At 35.3% G+C, this 20,847-nt stretch overlaps 1 protein-coding gene across 1 annotated transcript in view; it reads left to right on the top strand.

Moving 5' to 3' along the window:
• RP1 (RP1 axonemal microtubule associated) overlaps positions 1 to 20,847 on the top strand; it is a 167,466-nt gene that overhangs the window by 127,993 nt on the left and 18,626 nt on the right. Inside the window, exons 45-51 of the mRNA XM_065753301.1 lie at positions 1,742 to 1,983; positions 4,465 to 4,591; positions 6,085 to 6,233; positions 16,870 to 17,077; positions 19,275 to 19,334; positions 19,637 to 19,815; positions 20,339 to 20,561. Coding sequence (XP_065609373.1) covers positions 1,742 to 1,983; positions 4,465 to 4,591; positions 6,085 to 6,233; positions 16,870 to 17,077; positions 19,275 to 19,334; positions 19,637 to 19,815; positions 20,339 to 20,561 — 1,188 coding nt within the window. The remainder of the gene's footprint in view (positions 1 to 1,741; positions 1,984 to 4,464; positions 4,592 to 6,084; positions 6,234 to 16,869; positions 17,078 to 19,274; positions 19,335 to 19,636; positions 19,816 to 20,338; positions 20,562 to 20,847) is intronic.

Genomic DNA, 20,847 nt, shown 5'->3' with positions numbered 1-20,847 from the left:
GCAGAGAACCTACAAGGAATTTAGAAATAAGACTGATGAGCAAAGAGCACTTAAGGGGTCAGAAAGTATATGGACACAATAGAACTTAACTAAATGTCAAACTGAGGCAGACTTTATAAAGATATTAAATCAAATAGTAAAGGTTTTCAACCATTCACTTACCATATGAGAGTGTAAGCATCTGATCCTGATAACTGTCTTGCTGATTGCAGATTTAGCTAAATATGTCAGCATCACCATTTGGTATAGAGATGCAAAGGCTGTGAGTCTATCTGCTATCAGTCTGGAGTATTTATGGGCCTCCAGGTGACAGTTAATTCTTAAAAAACTAAGTGCTTCAAACCAGAGCCTTAGTTTGAACATGAGTTTATTTATTTTCAGTATGTAACTACTGACAAGACAAGAGGCAGTGGACACAAACTGTTGAACTTGAGTTAGCAATGTGCCCTTGCTGCTAAGAAGACTAACAGTATTCTTGGCTGCATTATATAAGAGTAGCATGTAGGTTGAGAGAGGTGATTCTTTCTCTCTATTTAGTGTTGGTGACATTGCACCTGGAGTACTGGGTCCAGTATTGCTCTACCCCTAGTACAAGAGAAATATTGACATACTGAAAAGAGTCCAATGTAGGGTTATCATGATGATCAAGGGAATGAAGCACTCATTCTACAAGGAGAAGCTGAGAGAGTTAGGATTGTTTAACCCGAAGAAGAGGATGCTCAGGGCAAATCTTATCAACGTGTATAAATACCTCAAAGTGAATACAAAGATGATGGAACCATTCTGTTCTCAGTGGTGCCCAGTGTCAGGAGAAGAAGAAATGGGCACAAACTGAAACACAAGAGTTTCCCTCTGTACATCAGGAAGCACTTTTTTTCTGTATGGGCACAGGTGTCCAGGGAGGCTGTGGTGTCACTTTTTTGGAGATCTGCAGAAGATGCTCAGACATGGGCCCAGGCACCCTACTCTGAGTGTCCCTGCTTGAGCAGAGGTTGGAGCAGGTGAACTTCAGAGATCCCTTCTAATCGTTAACATTTTTTGATTCTGAGAATATATTTTTTCAATTTTTTTTTCTAAAAATTTGCTACATTTGAGTGTTTTCAGTGTGCCTAAAGTTGGCAAAGCTCTGTGCTGTTACATGGGACTATTTTTAGTCTAACAAACATAACTTCTTTGTGAAAAAAATCCATAAGGTTTTATACTTTGTTGGCGTGATACCTTTAATATCAAATCTCAAGCACTGAACCAGTTTACCTTATCAGCATCCTGTTTATATGTAGCAAATTTTAAAAATCTATTTTAAGTAGCTCCTCTAAAAGTTTAAATGCAAGCAGTTACTATCCTGGATCAAGAACATACCTGATATCCAGTACTCTGTAGTAGAAAATATGCTGCTTTTGAGCAGCAATTAGTGAGAAAAAGATAAAATCATCGGAGGAAACAATTATAGGCTGAAAAATGTCAATGAACTGGCAAGGCTCGTCAGTCTCTAATAGGGAGCTGGCAGTCTTATTTGCCTAGTTCTCATGGACTGTTCCATCCCTAAAGAGTGAACTAGTACTGCAGAAAGGCTGATGTCCTTATCTGTTTCTCAGTATGTGCATTATGTCAATGACAATGTGCAAATCTGTTGTGTTTAAAGACAAGTTAGTGAAAAGAGCTAACAGCCTGTTACAAACCGATGTATTATTTTGGATATTCAGCAAACCATTACTTATTTTTTACTATTTTTCTTCAACAGGGACTTGGGATGTCTTTGTCACAACTAGTGATATTTCTTCTAGTTCCACAAATCCTAAAATGTCTCTAACTGTTTGTGGTGAAAAAGGTATCTGTTCCTCAATCATATTCCCAAAAGGATCCCTTAAAAAAAAGCAAGTTTATGAGACATCAATTGAATTAAATAAGAAATTCACTACCATATCTAAAGTTCGCCTAGAAATTGAAGAAGCAGGAGAAGGAGAGTCTTGGCATTGCCATGAGGTAAAAAATAATAACTAAAGCAAAAATAGAATTATAGAATCATAGAATGGCTTGAGTTGGAAGGGACATCAAGTTCCAAACCCCTGCCAAAGGCAAGGCCAATAGTTCAGGTATTTATTGTAAGATTACCTTTTTTGTATTCTGTAGTTAGCACTTCCAGTTTCCAGTTCCTTTTAAATTTACATATTTTTTTAAATTATTATAAGAATAAGTTGATTTAGTAACAATGCATGTAGAATTAAAAAATCATAGAATGTTCAAAACATTGATTATAATTTTGGATAACAAAAAGCTCATAAACTTTAAGAGAATTTCTGGATGACATATACACAGATTTGCCATTACCACATCTTATTGTCTCACTTCGGAACGGGAGCCACTGGTGTGCATTGCAGTATTTACATTTTTGATGAAAACATCTGCTGTTTATGTTGACATGTGGAAAAAAAGAAGTGAATACCAAAAGCGACAATCTTCCTTCTGAAGTTGAAGCTAAAATCTGACATCACACTGAAATTACTGTGGCATTTTACTCTTCAAGAAGTATCTTTATCCTCTTAAGCTGGGAAAATAGATATGAGTTTAAGGGAAGAAATCATCTTTCAAACTGCAGCCACACTGTACTACATTAATACTTATATTTTTTTTCTCATTAAAAAATGGAGAAAAAAATAATTTTAATCTTTGTTATATGCTATTAAATAGATCCCCTAACATTTAACTGGTAGTCAGGTTATTAATTTCATTTTCATAGCCAGATGACATAATTATCCAACAAATACACTGATAAAATTAAAACTATTTGGACGTGGTAGATAAATGCAAAAACTGAGAACAGAAATGTGTTAGTTGCAGTGATATCTATTAATCTGCTTTACTTCATTTGCTTGTAACGTGCACAAAGAAGAGCTAGAAAAAATATCAACATGATTCATATAGAAAAAGAAAATATGTAAATTTTTGTCACATAGGACAAGAAAGAGTAAGGAATTACAGGAGTTTTAGGAAGGTAGTTTCTGTTATTCCATGGGTTGAATCCTTGTATGAAATCACTAGGTTGTTAAAAGATATCGCAGATAATAATTAGTATTAAAGATAAATTACCAATCTATTTGCATTGCCAGTTAGATTCACAGTGCAGAGTGGTCATTTCTGTGCCATTTTATCTTGATTACACAAGTCTTATCTCACATAGAGGCTGAGGTTTTCGCCTTCTATCACAAGCAGGTGCTTCAGATGGTTGAATTCCACATTTAGAATCAGAATTCAAATTAGAACCATAACTGCAAAGTAATTCCCTTGAATTTTTGGAGGAAAATAAAATGATTATAAAATAATGTCTGGACAAATAAACAAGCAAACAAAAAGATAAGCTTTGTTTCTGAATAAATAAATGTATCTTCACTCTTGCCTTTTAACTCTTGAAATAAAACACAGTAAGTGAAACCTGATTTTCAAGAAACTGTTCAGGAATGTAGATGTTAGTGTAAAAGGAGTATAGTTATATTTTACTCTTCATTCAAAAAAAAGAAAACAACAACAACCCAAAACTCTTCAATATGACTGTCAGTGTGAAAAATATTAGGAGTTTTCAGAAGACAAAGATAGTACTACAATCTCCCAGTGACATTTACTAAACTAAAGTATTTGATCTTACTGAGTTTTGTCATTTTTAAATGATGAATTGTTAGGTCACAAATGATTGAGTGAGTTTTCTGAGATCTGTTCAAAATGATGTTACTTCCTGAGACATATTTTCGAATATTTTCTCAGTTCTACCTTTAAATAGTTTAGAAAAATGGACTTTTATTTCATTGTGTCACTGATAGTGTAATGGTACAAAAAGCCTCATTATTAAAATCTCTTACCTTATGATAGGGCTAATTTGCTTGGCTCGTTATTATTATTTATTTATATACACTTCATAAATGTCACAGACTTTCAAAATATTCAGTAATATAGATTTCAAGTTATGCATATGTACAGACACATACATGCCATAAAGGTGCTTGATTTCAATTTTTCAGCCTTTACCAGAAAGTCGTTTTCTTTCTCCAGTTATTCTGAGTGAGTAAACATTCTGCCATAAAAACATGTTAGAACTTATTGACATTTATTACAAGCTGAAAAGGGCTTAACAACACTTCTTTTCTTCCATATGCTGCATGAATAGATGCATAAATGAAGCTTTTTGAACTATTCCAAGTCATCTTTTTTTTTTTTTTTTACTGTAGTACAACAAACTCTATAGCAATAATTCTGATTGCATCTTAATTATTTTTAATTGAGAAAAATCTTTTTCTTCTCGTTTAAAAGATTGCTGTGGGGAAAAAAAAACAAAACTTTAGACAAATTTATTTCTTCTTTTTTGATAGTCGAGATTGTGTGTTCATTCTTAGTACTTTATAGAAGTATGTCTTGCTATAGTTTGCTCTAGAGTGAGAGACGTGTTGAATTTGTTTTTTCTTCTTCTTTGTTAAGGTAAAGCTTCAACACAGAGTAAGTAAAAATCTACTGGAATTTCCATTTTGCCGCAACTTTGCAGATGATAAAGGAGAAAGAGTGGCTGAGCTTCCAGTTCTCACAGTCAATTCTCCTTTTCCAGCAGGTTTGTTACAAATAAAAAAAATGGAAAAGACGTGGCCAGTTGTGATGGCTAAGATTTTCAAGGTAGCCCAAAGGATTTAGCAGATAATTCATATTCATTTTCTCAAGAAGAATCTCAGTTCCCGTAGTTATATGTGCTTTTTGCATTCCAAGCCTGAGATCAGTCTGGGACATGTATAAGAGAAAGAATGCAGCATTAAAAATACTAAATGTTTTGAACAGTACACAGGTTTCTGCTTTTTCTCAGTAATATTATCTGGTTCTCTCTCAAATGAAGTGCAGTAAATCCAAGGAAAATAAGTCGTACTATAATGTCAGATAAGGAAGTCATTGCCCCTTAGAGCATAAGTTGATCATGCATTCTTCTGTGACCTTGTATTTATACATCATGAAATTTCTTTATGCATCTTATGCCTTGATTACCTCAAGACGAGATTGCTTTCATTTGTTTTGTGTTTCTTTGGGGATTTGATGCCAAAGTTTATGAAAAATACATAGGCTCATGTTCTGAATGGATATTCTACCATGAGAATATCACAGTCACTTCTAAGTGTTTCCCGAGAGTTAAGGGATTAGATCAAAATCCCAAGCAATCTGTGTATCCCTTTTTTTTTTTTCCTTTTTTTTTTTCCTGTGTTTTAAAAGCTAGTCTCAAGAAAAGCACTTGAACAGAAGCTCCTTGAATTTGAATTTGAGAAGAGTACTGCTGGGGTATTCCCTGGGAAGGCAATTTGCTTTTTAAATATTTTCACTTTTTTTTTTTCCTGAAAAAAGAACAAATATATAAGCCTTCACAAATACTGCTCCTCTTTCTATTAAGCATTAAAAATTAGGAAAGATGCTGTTTTCTTACTTATTCCCCATTTCTTTTCCTTTTTCAATCAGAAATTTTGGTGATGTTCTTTCTGATTTGGGAGCGTTTCTCTGGTTCTGTAATGAGGAAATAAACATGGTCAGCCAAGAAATGCCCAGCTGACGAGGTGTGAGATACATCAGAGAATGCATAGTACTTCTAACTGCAGCTGGTACAATGGTAGAGCAGCCAACAATGGGCTGGACTATGACCCACAGAAAATGCAAAAGTTGTCATTCTTCTGATGGAGTTCAGCTTCATTTGAACTCAGTGAGACTTGGAAAGGAGATCTGCTTTTCAGGAATATATTACTGTCCGTAGCCTAGGAAATGTTACATGAAGGAGTGCTATTTGTCAGCATGTACAAACATGTTGTAAAGCATTATCTGTGTTTTTATAAAAAAGTGGGATATGTTGTTTTTTCTTTCTCTCAAAAACTTTTTAGCTTATCATTTGTTGTAATAGTTTATAATCTTGTATTACAATACTTCTACATTCTTTTTCAGGCATTGTAATACTGTTTGACCTCTTGATCACTTTTGGTAGGACAAGAAATTAAGTACATAATAGCAATTTATTAAATAGCATGTTTTAAAAACTGATTACATTTTGTTAAACCTTTCATCTCTTTTACCAAACAGTGAAAACCTATGTTCTCTATATCACCACGGGAGCATCCCCTGGGTCAGGAACTGATGCAGATGTGTATATTGTGCTGCAAGGCATTTTGGGAGATACTGGTAGACGAAAGTTAAGCAGAAAAGGAGATGATCACTTCACTGAAGGAAAGGTATGCTTACCATTTCTTTATGATATTTTGTACTTTTATAGTCCAGTCCAATTCATATGGATTTTATGGTAGTAAGATAGAATCTACTAAGTGCAGTTTTCTACTAAGATAGAATCTCACTAAGTGCAGTTCTCAATACTTCATGATTTTAAGTGTATGTGATCATATCTGTCTTAAGAGGAGGTTACTGATACTTATGTAACTGACGCTAACAATGAGATGAGTTTAGATGAGGTGCTAAGGGATTTGATTTAGTAGTTTAGTGGGTAGGGATGGTGTTAGGAGGATGGTTGGACTAGATGATCTTGTAGGTCCTGTCCAACCTAATGCACCTATGAACCTATGAATAATGCTGAAAAACAGTGAAGTGATTATATCAAGTATTTTTAAGTTCAATTTTGCAAATTGAAAGTCTGTGGTTACGTGCCAGGAGTTTCCCTATTTATTTGACAATGAAGTCAAAGAAACTACATTTCACAGAATCGCAGAATCATAGGGCTGGAAGGGACCTCTGGAGTGCAACCCCTCTGCTAAACTATGTTCCTTGGTGCAGCTGGAAGGAGACAAACTGGCAATGGCAGCAGTTGTTAGAAATGCCCCAGATGTGTCTATGCACATCCTTGCCCCCAAATGCCTATGTTGAAAAATCTTTTTCTTTGCAATGTCTTGGTCTCTCTTTTGAGTGTTTTTGCCAGTACAGGTAAAACAGAGGTGCACTCCATGCTCTGCATGCAGGAGTGGGTTGTCACTGGAGTTTCAACCAAAGTAAATAAGGGATGTTTCCTTTGATAACTCTTTTCTTCCCTTGCCCCTACACTTCACGTTGAGGAACAATGGAAAGGCTTGTTTGCTGCCAGCCTGCCTCTTAGTCTGGCTCTTGCTGGTCAACTGCTGCCCTCCATAGATTACTTAGGTCCATAAAGAGATTAATTTCTTCACTGTGCAGCTCATAGATGTATACCAAAGACAAGCACAGCTGTTAGAGATTAATTTCCCTGTAGTAATGCCAGCACAAACAGAAATTAGAGAGAATTTACGTACTAACCTTTCTGTAGAAATGTAGACAGACTTACAGCAGAAAATTCTTTGACACAAAACCTAGTCCTTATTGGAAAAGCTGAAAAGATCACTAAGGTTTTTAACAATGTTTGTATTTTCTGCAGTTCTTTATTTTAAAACAAATTTGAGGTTTAGAACATTAAAATAAAAATCCTGAAACAGACATCTGCAACAGAAAAAATCAGTTGCAATAGCTAATGTTTAGAAAGGAAACACTAGATTCTTATAAGAAATGATGAGCAGATTTTACAATAGGCGGTGCTATCTATTTTGAATGCACACAATTATACTTCTGTGAACTCCTAATGAGTACTCTGACTGATAGTCTTCTGAATTAGAAATATCAAGCATACAGTAAACTACTTCCTTCTGCTAGTGTCAGCTGCCAAAATGAATGATTGTTTCTCTAAAAAAGCAGGTTTGCAAATCAGCTTTGGTAGCCAAAGCACAGATATGATGTGGGGAAGAGGAGCTCAGCTGCTAACCAACCCCAGTCTCTTGAATTCAATTAGAGTTGAATTGGTCATTACCTTGCTGGATTTGACCTATTTGAAATGTTTGCTCACCAGTGAGGTGATAGAGTTTAAAACTTTATTTGTAAGAGACTAAATACTTGAGTATGAGGGTGCTCAGTTTTTAAAAGGCACATTTGTCTTCCTTGATTTTGAAATTCAGATTATGGTTTATTGAAAAGCTTTATCTGAGTCATTGGATTTTAGAGCTGCAATCCTTTTTACTCTCATCGAGTAGTTAGTTTAATGTAAGTTTTATTGGATTTCTCCTTAAATCTTAACTGTACAAGCAAGCAATGAAATTTTTAAAGAGGACCAGGAATGCTCATGTAGAAATCCTACCCAGAAATTAACTACAAAAACAACCTGAAGGATACTTTTATATTATTTGCTTGTGCTTTTGAATAGCATTGAATTTTCCTTTTACAGAGTAAGAGGCTGAGCTGGCATGTACCCATCTCTTCTTTCCTTATTTGACATTTCATATGAGCAGTGTGTAAATGCAACATGGTATTGTATTTATAAGTAGATATTAGTAAAGGAGTATTTTATGGACTAAAAATAAATTGTTTGTAGATATTTAATAGAGAAAACAGAATTCTACATCTAAAGGTATTTGTCTAATCGAGAAAGAATAAATTGTTTTTGCAAGCAAGACTCCTGCATTTGCAGCAACATTTTGTTCATGGCAGTTCTTGGAAATTTCCCAATGTTTTCTTGCCGTTATAAGTAATCTCCAAAAAGACTCTCAAGTGTAGAATGTCTCTTTCTGTACCAGCCCAATCACATATTGTGCTGAGCACCCCTGCAGTCAGAGAATCTGGACTTGGTGGTTTGGGGGATTTTGGCATATAACAGACATGGAATTAGCATTCTGAATCTTAACAGTTGTTCTGACATTTTAAAATGTGCTTTTCTTTGCAATAATTTTTCCCCTGACTATACAGTAACAGCTAGTGAACTGGAACAGTGTTTCTGTTAGAAATCACATCGAAATATGGTGTTAGTCTCATAGAATGTCAGCGCTTCTACAAACAACAGCTTAGCAATGCAGAAACGTGTAGAAACATTTAAATATGCAGAGGACTTTGCAGAGAATTGGTGATACAGTTATCTAATTTAGTAGGTCTTTTATTTTCATGAGCTGAGTTACAGGGTAGTAAGAGGCTCTGTTTGCTTTGTATATCTGAAAAGTTGCTTTGTATCTTAACGAAGTCCACGCATCTTTAAAAACACTGGAGAACCTTTAGATAAAGTACTGTGCATGAAATTTTTCATTCATCAGGAAACAACCTGTGGCTCACCTCTGAGAGGGTAACTCCATCACCAAGATGGTTGAGCTTACAGTAAGGGTAAATGAGTGTGGGGACAAGTGCTTTGAGGGCTGTATTCTTTCAAATTGCTATGACTTTGATGTTTGATGTTCTCCAAAAGACTATAAGGACAGACAAAACGATCTTTTCACGTTTATTCATATAGTTCAGGTTTCATGAATTCCTAATACTACATAGTCATACTTCATAAGTGCAATTCTGATGTTACCTGCTACACTTTCTTGAACCAAGTATTCTCAGTGCAGACATTTTGTAAAAATCAGGCCTGAATTGTGTGAAATCATCTCAGCCTTTCTGTAGTTCCCCATTGCTTCTGGTACCCAGTGTTTTGTAGCTAGTGGAATTCTTCACACTTCTTTTAGCTGGTCTTTGTTAAACTTGCACTAGGTATTATCCTATGGCTGTGAGTTATCCATAAATACCCTCTCTGAGAATGTGTCTTTTTTCAGTTCAGTTCTATCAAAGCAGTAAACTACACTGAATATATTATGACTGATATTAAAGTATTTTAATATCTGTGTGAACGAAGTGGCGAGTGTTATGTATTCTGCGTGACTGAAACTGTAAAATCTCTATGAATTTTTACTTCGTTCTATTAGTTGTTGGAGAGATATATCCTTTATTCTGCCCTATATTTAGATATCAACTGCTCAGGTTGGTACCATGGTAACTGCAGCACATACAAAAATTGTCAGAGTGAGGTGACTGTTGGTGTTCCATTTCCATACTCAGAAATTAAACATTGGCAATTAAAAAATAATGACTTCAAGAAAAATCTGTTTAAAAGAATACATGGAAAAGGTCATGAATGGGGGGACAGAATATTGTGGCCACTGTGAAGAAGTTGAAATTGTTCTGAAGTGTCCACATCATGTCAAAAATACTGCAGTTGTATAAATGCTGATAAACCATTCTCCGATGGAAGGCATACCTGACATGATGATTAAATAATTGCAAAATGCCACTGACCTAAATGTATTAATCATAGTGAGAGGCTTCTGGCCAAGATATTGTAGTACAGAAGTGAATAGTAAAATGGTCTGCTTATAGGGCAGAAGTATTATTGATATAGATACTAGGAAAATACAGAATAGTATCAAGCTAAAGGAAAGACTGTTGGAGATTGTCAGAAATAGCGAGGAGAAAAGCATAAACCATGCGCAATATAAGAAGGACATAAAACTACTAGAGAGTGTTGAAAGGAGGGCTGCAAAGATGCTGAAGGTCTTAGAGGGCAAGACGTATGAAGAGTGCCTGAAGTCCATTGGTTCACTCAACCCAGAGCAGAGATGCTGGGGAAGGCCTGATGGTGGCTGCAGCTCCTCACAGGGAGTGGAGGAGCAACAGGGCAGGAGGGAACGGCATGGAGCTGAGTCAGGGGAGGCACAGCACTGACCTGATGGAGATGGAGTGTTTGGGCAATGCTCTCAAACATAAGTGTTTGAATTTTGGGTGGTTCAGTGAGAAGCCAGGAGTTGGACTCAATGATGCTGTGGGTCTCTACCAACTCATGGTATTCAAAGTAATACAGAGCATTGGATTAGAGGTATATGAATAACTAACATATATATATATATATATATATATATATATAGCCAAAAATTGAGCAAGTGAAGAAAATCAATTTACTCTAAAATTAGTTACTTGGGGGCTGTTATCTGTTTACAAAGAGCTCAAAAATAAATGTTACATTTCTATAAATGAAATACATATCACAGCTTTTGTTGCCTACAGTGTGCCCATTTAATCTAACATGATGATTTGAGTTTCTTCTGCAGAAAAGGAGGAAGGTGGAGGCTTCCAGGAGGTGGTTACCTTCTTTCTTTATTTTTTTTATATATTTATCTTAAAAATTAAATTAAATATCATCAGATGGTGCCTGATGTTTTCTCTAAATAACAGTGAAATTAACAAATTGGCTTACACAGACTTGTTTTTTTAAATAAGACAAAAATAGGTGTATGAGTTCTGTGGAGCTTTTCTTTTTTCTTTCTTCTTTTTTTTTTTTTGATATTTTGTAAAAAAGATAATTCTGAAATAAAATGGCAGCTGACTATTAGCTTGATTTATCATAAATTTCAGAAGAGTTACTGCCAATACAAGCCTGCATTTTTCAGCAATCAGTTTATTTGGCCATTTTTCCTCAGTGCAGCACTAACTAAATTAAGTTTATCGAAAGTTAATGGCTTAAAAACATATCCATTTCAAATTTGCAGATCTAACAGCTTTGGGTGGTGAAGAGCTTGTCTAGCTAAAAAGTTGCTTTAGAGCTTAGATATTCTTTTTATTATGTCTGTTTTATGTCTAAATCAGTCAATCTTCAACTTCATACGCACTAGATTTTGTTGCATTTCTGACTCAGCTTGGAAAGCACTCTTGCAGCAAATTTCTGCCATCTTTGACAGTGTTTAAGACAATAATCAAATCTCTGTACTTGTTTTTGACGACTTAAACAGATTAGTGATTTAAATACTATAGTCACTGAAGCGTAGGCATTCCAGTAATTTATTAACTCCCACAGATCTTTTCATAGGACTCTTTAATTTAGCACCCTCCTTCTTCAAGTGTTGTAATTAGCAATTGTTTTTACATCTTCAAAAATCTTATTTTCCTACAGCAAACTCATAAAAACATTAAAGAACACTAACTTATGAACTTGCCTCACTTGAAAATCTGCTTGAAAGTGCTCTCCACTTACAGCTGCAGTTGCAGACATAGCAAGTTAGACACCCTATTTTCCCTTTATCAGGTAATTTGAATCTACTCAGCTTGAGTCATCTGAATGTTGGATTATGCTATCTTAATCAAAACATTATACGGTCAAATCAGTTCATAAGGACGAAGAAAATTATATTAACTTCATTTTCTTTACTTGTCAAACCAGATCTCAAACCTGGATTGTTATTGAATCCAAATTCAGGCTGCATCAGATCCTAATGGAATTGAATTTGCTCAGAGAACCTTTTAAATTCTGTCATGTTGGCTTTTGTTTTTTGCTTTTTCTTTTTTATTTTGTTTGTGCAATATGATGTATGTTTAAGAACCAAGATGTGGCTGATAAAACTGCTCTCTGTTGAAGTTATGCTGCATTTTATTGGTGTTTTACTGGTAGTCTGGATGAAATACCTTTTACAACTTAGTTGAATTGTTAGATCTGCTTATTATTATATTATTCTTCCTTATTCCTGTTGCTGTTCTATGCATACAGATATTGTTAGAAGGAGATTTTGTTTCAGATATTATAAGAAAATTAACATAATGTCAGTTTTCGTGTGGTTATTTTTATCTGTTTATCGATTCTTCTATTTTCTATCTATCTACTTATTTATTTGCATATTTATTTGTTTGAATTTAGGAATAAGTTCAGGTTTGGCTTTTTATCCTTCTACAGAACACAGATTGCAAGATGCTGAGGGCACAGTCAGATGTATTGTTTATTTTTTCACAAAGCTTACTACAATCAGTGCTTGTTACTGCAACTGTTTACCTTATGCTTCCATTCCTTAAGTCTGTGGGAATAGTGACCTACATTCAAACATTTTTTAGTTTAAACAGTGAATGTTAGTAATAGTTTGAGCTTTTCCACTTGATCTATCTTGATAAAATTTGGCTGAAAACAAGCTGAGTTTGTGACTATGGTGGCACAACTAAGGTGGGGATGATCTCCATTTGAGGGGAGGTAGGAATAAGCAAACATTTGTGACAGGATGGTGCAGTTCAGTTCAGCATAGCTGGAAGAGTGTATGTGACCTCAGACTTCAAAGTGATGTATCAGCGAAATACATTTTTCTCCTTGTTTTTCCTTCTGCGGGAATGTTCAGACAATTCAGGTGTTCTTTACAATTCAGGTTCAGTGCCAGTGGGGCTTTTATTTTGCCTATGAATTCTAAAACTGTTTTGACTTCAGTGGGGCTTCTCCAGATTAACGAGGGAGATCAAAATAATCAGGCAGAAAATCAATAAATTTTCTAAGCTTTTTTCTAAGCTTAATAGAAATGGTTCTTTATCTAGACACTATCTTCTTTTCCAATAAAAGCCTGTTAAAATGATAGTAACATTAGCAGTATGGCAAATCACTTGTGCATAAAGGTTGATGAAATTAAGCATATGGTGTGTCTTGAATCGCCATTTTCAGTTTTGCTGGGAATATCATCATTAACCAACCATCAGCTCTCAATACTGAGCCTATTAAATGATTGGCATTTTTAAAGGTAAATATTGCACAGTGTTTGTTTGAATGTTTCTCCTGTTACAAGAACTGTTGCAACTGCTACAGACTGATGTGTTGCTAGCACTGACACTGAAGAACACTGAATAATAAGCCAAACTGGCTTATAGCTTACAAGGAAACGTTCAGAACATAGGTCCAGGTATGAAAAGAAATATTCAAAAGACAATACGAAAGAAAGTTAACAACCATTAAGCTTTAAATAGAGAGATTGTTTTTAAGGAACTTTTCAACATTTACCTTCCTACCTGAAAAATACGAGAAGTGTCAATTCTGGTTTTGCAAGAGGAGCTCTCCTGGGTCACAAAAGATGAATGATGCAGGCTGTCTCAGGTTCTCAATCTTGGAGAATATTTTTCTCCAGGAAGTGTTAGTTAAGAACATTTAGTGGGCTGTACACATACACAAATAATTTTAAGATTAGTCTGAGCAAATTCCATGTAAGACCATCTAAATTAGAGACTATGCATTATTATCAATACTTAACTTACTTTTCTCCATTCAAATGTAATTTGCTAGTAGTAACTAAAACAAGTATAATAATTGCTTTCCCAAAGGTGAATTTACAAAATCTGTAGGATTGTATGTCTTCTGTGTTTTCAACTTCTTACCCTCTTTGCAAAAGTATTAAGCATCTAGTGACTTAAAAAGTCCTCATTTGTAAATCCGGTAAGAGATGAAGTGCAGTGCTGTGCAAACTGTTGACCTTGTGTATTTCTTCTGATTTGTGAATAATCCATGGTCTGCAATGAATCCCAAATATATTGAATAAATTAGTAATGATTCAGTTAGTTAAAATTGTATTGAAATCTCTCTATTTGAATAGTTTGTGTAAAGAGGATTAGATTTGGCAACTAAATTCTCTTTGGCAAATGATTCAACTAGCTCTAGCAATTATAGTTTCCGCTTTTTTCTTTTTTTTTTTTTTTTGTCTCTTGACCACAATAAAGTTCATTACTTTACGTATATGTACACACCAAGACAAAATGTAAACTTTTCTATGAGGTGTGTTTACCTCATTTGTCACAATTCCCATTATAATTAATAGATTTTTCAATTCAAAATTTTAGACAAGGCTGAATTTCTGCAGATTTTAGCATGGATTTCTGAGATTTTCTATGCTCTAAAATGGGCACTTTGAGATTGTATGTTGACAAATGCCTAGATAGTATGTCTATTGCAAAACAAATATTGAAATGTGCACACACATTGAGAAAAATTCATTTCCAAAGAAAAAATGATGTTTCATATATTAACAATATGTAGAAACCGTGGGAGGATTATCCAGGCTATGAATAAACCAAACTTTGTGCTGCACCTGAGTTATTAACTGCTTTCAGGTGCACACTAATGATGTACAAATACACTAGCTGATGCTGTGTGAAGAAATTTTTAGTTTAATAGAATTAATAACTGTAAACTTAGTGTAAGTCAGACCCAACTAGACTACTTTTGGTGACAGAAAAGGTTTAAAAGTCTGCATTTCTTCATTCCTAAGCTTCTCTCCTTTCCAAAAGTGGATCATTGACAGCAGATTTTTTTGGAAATGGTGATGGGAGTGTCATTAAATTAGTCATCCTTTGGAGAACTCTTTTGTCTTAAGAATTCGATTTTAACAACAATTATAATTTGACAAGAACTTTATCTGTTTCCAATAAAATAATTATTTAGTATTACTACAAGCATAACTTTTCAAGAAGAGATCAGTATATTTTAAGATACATTTTCAGATTTTGGAGACTTAAAATACTTTTTTACTAACTGAGACAGGAGTCTGTATGCTTCTTTGTCAGGTTTATCTTTGTCTTTTGCTTGTGTTTCAACTTCGTATATTTTAATACAGTTTATTTAAGAAATGTAGGAAGCATCTATTTGCTTAGATGAGCATAATGCTGTATCTCTATCTATACACTTCAAGACAGAATAAAGAAGTGATCAAGCCTATGTCACAATTACAATAAATTAAGAGTTCAGATTAGTGGTAGATGCAGATTAGTGTTTAACTTTTTTTTTAGGTCACCATCAGCTAACTGTTCTCATTTTCCTCTTCCACAAAATAGCACAGCATGATGATACACTGTAGTAGGTGTAAAAAACAGCGTTATCCAATCTAGAGGAAGCTGCTGAGTAATTTAGCAACAGGTAGATAATTATTCTTAGAAAACTATTAAAGTAATTGCTCCCAAACATACACATTCACACGTATATATCTATCTATATATATATATATATATATATATAAATGAAAAATGAGGTTAAAGGTATCTCACTAAAAATGGATTAAAAGAAAAAAAATCTGAAATTATTTTTTGGGGGGAGAATTTTTTTTAAATGTGTGCAATGTGAACTGCAATTTTAAGTTCAGTATTTTATCTCGTGGTGGGTCTCATTCTTGGCAGCATAAGGCAAATTACTGTGAGCCGGTCAACAGTAGCAAACGCTCAACTTAATGTTAGTGAGGCTGCACCTGGACACCTGGAGTACTGGGTCCAGTCATGTCTGGCATCCTCCCTAGATACTAGAGAGACGTGGACATATACCCCATCTAAGATCACCAATATGCTGAAGATACTGCAGTGCCTCCCTTGTGAGGATATGCTAAGAGGTCTGGGACTGTGGGACAGCATGGAAGAGAGGATGCTGACAGGGTCCTCAGCAGTGCCTATAAATACCTGAAAGAAGAGTGCAAAGAATCTGGAGTCAGGCTTTTCTTAGTGGTGCCTTGTGTCAGAAGAAGAGGCAGTGGGCACAGACTGGAACACAGTAAAAACTACTGTGCTATAAGCATGATAGACCACTGGCACAGGTTGCATAGAGAGGCAGTGGAGTCTCCTCTGACATCTTCAAATGGTATTTGGATGTGGCTTCAAGAAACTCTTTCTACTTGAGTAAGGGGTTAGTCCAGATGGACCCAGAGGTCCCATCTGACTTCAACCAGTCTGTGAGGTTGTGATTAATTTGTCTTGTTGATGATCCAAATCCTTCAACAGTTCTATACCTGTAACACCTGTTCAGAGAACACAGATTTGTGGTTACAGAACAAGAGGTCTGCTTTTCTCTGTTTAGTCTCTGTGCAATCCTTTGAATAATGCAGTTTCTGAATTCATCTCATTCTCTGCATCCCATTCCTCAAGAAGGTGCCCTGAGAGGTAGGCATACCTTGCTGAAGGTAAGAAATGGTGGTAAGATGGTGTCTCTGTAAATATTTAAATGTAAGATTCGGTAATGACAGTTTCTCAGGAAGTGAGCATGAGTAACGGATTGATCTATCTGGGGAGGTGGAGGTGTTATAGCAATAAATTGCAGAACCTCAAATGAAGTCCTGCTTGGTGCAGCAGCTTTGTGTCTTTAATCTTGACATCTCTGTTTCTGTTGATATTTACCAAATTACTGAAGAAAACAATCCTGATTTTCCTCTCACCCTTGTATTTCAAAATGCACTGTTAACTTAGTTTGATGGTTCTGTTTCCATGGTCATGTCTTTTTTATTCTCAATTTTCCAGGTAGATGTTTTTCAATTGGAGGCAGTAGATATTGGGACTCTGCAAGATATAATGGTTGAGAAAGGGAAAGGCTCTGACTGGCTTCTGGAGAAGATTATTGTGAAAGAGTTATCAACTGCTGGGACAGAAACATTGTTTATGGCTCAAACATGGCTAAAAGACAGACATGATGGGAAAAGATCTGCTTCAGTAACTCTGAATGCCACAGGTTAATATGATCCTCAAACTATCATTTGCTAAGAAATTCATTCAAACTGCAGAATGCAGCCATGTGATTTGCTTCTATAAACAAGTTATGGTTTAAAATATTGCACAGTAAAGCACTGTCATTATATGGGGAACACTATTTTTTTAGTACTTTTTAATAACCAATATTTGCCAGAGGAGAATTTCTGCATTGTTAACCGAGATTTACAGCAGAGTAAATAGCAATAAATTTGGCCTATGCTCTTTACAAAAGGCCGCCTCTCCAAGTTCTACTTCACCACTTTCAAACACTTCTTTAAGCTTCAAATACTTCTGCCTGCCACTTCCTAGACATAATAAAAGTGAGATAAATAGCAAGTAAAACTATGTATAAGCAGTGGAAAAAAGGTCACAATTGTATCCAAGAAGAATGTTTGGTGTTATCTGTGCCATGGTGGTAGGGTAATAGGGTTTTAGCTTTTGCCAGAAACAGAACTGGGCTGATGTCAAGTGGGACCAGCCAGAGAAAGTTGCCCACAACTGCTGAAAGTCTCCAAGTAGAAAGTCAGTGCCCAGTCATCTGCACAATAAAGAAGAGCTTCCTAATGTTTAGATGCAATCCCTCATGTTCCCATTGTGTATATGTAATATATATTTAGTGTATATAAGGTTATTTAGTGTATATAAGGTTATATAAAACAGATTTACTCAAAACTTAAAATGAACCAAAAACAAACAAAAAACCACAAACATTTTTACTATTTCTGCAAGACTACATTGATTTGAGTCTGCTCTTATTCAACATCTTCATTAATGACCTGGATGAAAGGATAACATGGACCCTCAGCAAGTTTACTGATGATACGAAGCTGGAAGGAGTGGTCAATGCACCAGAAAGTTGGGCTGCCATCCAGCAAGACCTGGACAGGCTGGAGAGTTGGGTGGAGAGGAACCTGATGAGGGTCAACAAGAGCAAGTATAGAGTCCTACACATAGTGAAGAATAACCACATGCATCAGTACAGTTCAGGGGCTGACCTGCTGGAAAAGAGCTCTTCAGAGACAGGCATGGGTGCCCTAGTGGACAAAAAGTTGGCCATGAGCTAGCAATGTGTCCTCCAAGAAGGCCAAGAAGGTCAATGGTATCCTGGACCAGCAGGTCAAGGGTCTGCCTCCTACTCTGCCCTGCTGAGGCCACATCTGGAGTACTGTGTCCAGTTCAGAGCTCATCAGTTCAAGAATGTCATAACAAAGAAAGACAGGGAACTACTGGAGAGAGTCCTTCAGAGGAATATAGAGATGATTAGGGCCCGAAGCATCTCCATTATGAGGAAAAGCTGGGAGATTTGGGGTTGTTAAGCCTGGAGCAGAATAGACTGATAAGAGGACCTTATCAATGTTTATAAGAATCTAAACAGAGTGTCAAGTGGGTGAGGCCAGGCTCTTTTTGGTGGTTTCCAGCAACAGGACAAGTAGCAACAGGAACAAACTGGAACACAGCCCCATACAAACATGAGGAAGAGCTTATTTACTGTGAGGGTGATAGAGCACTGGAACAGGCTGCCCAGAGAGGTTGTAGAGTCTCATCTCTGGTGATATTCAAAACCCTCCTGGATGCTTTCCTGTGCAACCTCTTGCAGGGAATCTGTTTTAGGAGGTTGGACTAGATGTTCTCCAGTCAGCCCTTCCAACCTCTACGCTTCAGTAGTGATTTGGTAGAAAAACATTTTCAAGTTTGTTTGTTTGTTTTAATTATATATAATAAATGGCACATTCAAACCTAGTTGAAAGAAGACTTTCCATCTTTGCTTCAGGTCTCTACCTAATGTGTACAAGTATACTAGGCTGCATACTAAAACCCACTGAAACCAACAGGAGGAATATCAACCCTGAAACAAGACATTACAAACATCCCATTACTTCTGATTTGTGTGCAGTATGAATTGTATAAGTGTTTTAAAGTGAAAAATACTTGAATATTCAGGTTACAAACATGTCATGTTAAAGAGGTAACTCTAGACTCACTCCATTAGGTAGGGTGGTATGTAGATGATAGGTAGAAAATCACACTGTGCACTTCATACTAAGTCTTTAATCTGAATGATACAATTCTTAGTCAGTAGCCTCACTAGGCATGAATGCAGATGTTTATTATTATTTGGGTACTGTTTTACAAAATTATTAATTTGCTCTTCGATCTCTCTTTTTTTTTTCAATTAGAAATTCAAGAGAGGAGAAGCACTTCTGCCTATCATCTAGGAAAAGAGCAAATGAATTCAGGTACAGTTTCTGGGATTGCATCCACTGTCTTATTCATCAGTTTTGAAATAATAATGGGAGAGTATTTTCATCACAATATGGCATTATATTTAATGAAGGTGACAACTTTTTCCTTTTTGTAATAGTGGGAAATGACAATGTTTTTAGGGAGCTGATCTACATCCAAATGAAATGCTTATGTAATAATGTACACTAAGATACATCTTATGAATTTGTCTCAGGTTCTTTGGTTAACATATGAAATCAAGAATAACTTTTTCTCATTATTTTCCTGTTTTATTTTCCCTATTTTATTTGTTCAGAAGGCAGATGGAGGATTTATTTCACAAAGCATCAAGATGAAACAAAAAAAGACCTTGAAAAGTTGTCAGAAAATATATCCAATTTGGTTATGGTTTTTTATGGAAGCAACGCCAAGTCAAATCCAGTTTCCATGGAAAACAAAGTGGAACATCAAGCTAAGAACCAAATAACATATGATGTAAAATAATATATAGACTTGTCTATATTTGAATTTTCTTATGAAGAGAGATAACAATGTATATAATGTAAATATTGCAGATAGTATCCTTAAAATATTCAAATATATGAAATTTTGAATTGTATCCAGATTTCATTTTTATTTCTTTGATTTTTCGAGTTCACATCTATCAAGTATATTCTTTTTTTTTTCAACAAATAGTCATAGTTAGAAATCCATCTCAATTTACATGACATTAAGTATTTACATTTAGAAATCAGTGCAGTATGTAATTTGAATTTCATTGAATAATTACAATGAATACCCCTGGAGTACAAAGATATATTTTCCGTAAGTGCCTGCAGTCAGCCTGGTTCTTTTGCCTTTGAACCCATTGACTTATTGCATCAGAATTGATGTTAATGGGGCTACATCATTGCTGATCCCTTAGGAGAAACTTTCGCTCTTCCTTTAAATTAGTTATGCATGTATCTGTGTGTCTTCATTTGGATGCTAACATATAGTATTTTTTTTCTCTTCCTAGATACATTTGCCATCTAATTTGGGTATGGTTTACAAAGTAAGACTTGGGCTACGGAGTTTGGAAAGCAGCATATCACAGTTGTCTCTTCATCACTTTAAAATGCAGAACACTTCAACCCTGGATACCTTTAGTCTCACTATAAATAAAACACTTCCTGTTTCTCTTAATGGAGACAGATGGATTGAATTCCCTGTGGAGTGGCCATTAAGAGAAGCACTTTCTGGTAGGTAAAAACATACATAAAGGTAGTAGAGTGGTCCCAGAAGTTAACATGTCTTGATATTACAGTGTATAAAAACAGAAAAGTTTATTGTCTTTATTTAATGATTCAAAACATCTGGATAATAATTTAAAATGTATTAAGGAAAATACTATGAACTCAGCTTAATTCCTGTGTGTCATAAAGTGTGAAAAGCAATTCTTACTTTCTTGTACAGAGCTGTTATTAAAAGCTATATGGAATAATGTTAAGATATGTTTTTTTCTTGCAGCATTATCTCTATTCTTCT

This window comes from Cyrtonyx montezumae, unplaced genomic scaffold, assembly GCF_038088225.1.
Source record: "Cyrtonyx montezumae isolate F1298 unplaced genomic scaffold, pur_monq_1.0 scaffold_8, whole genome shotgun sequence".
NCBI classification, from domain to species: domain Eukaryota; kingdom Metazoa; phylum Chordata; class Aves; order Galliformes; family Odontophoridae; genus Cyrtonyx; species Cyrtonyx montezumae.
Note: the sequence above shows the minus strand (reverse complement) of the source record. Positions and strands in the feature narration are given on the sequence as shown.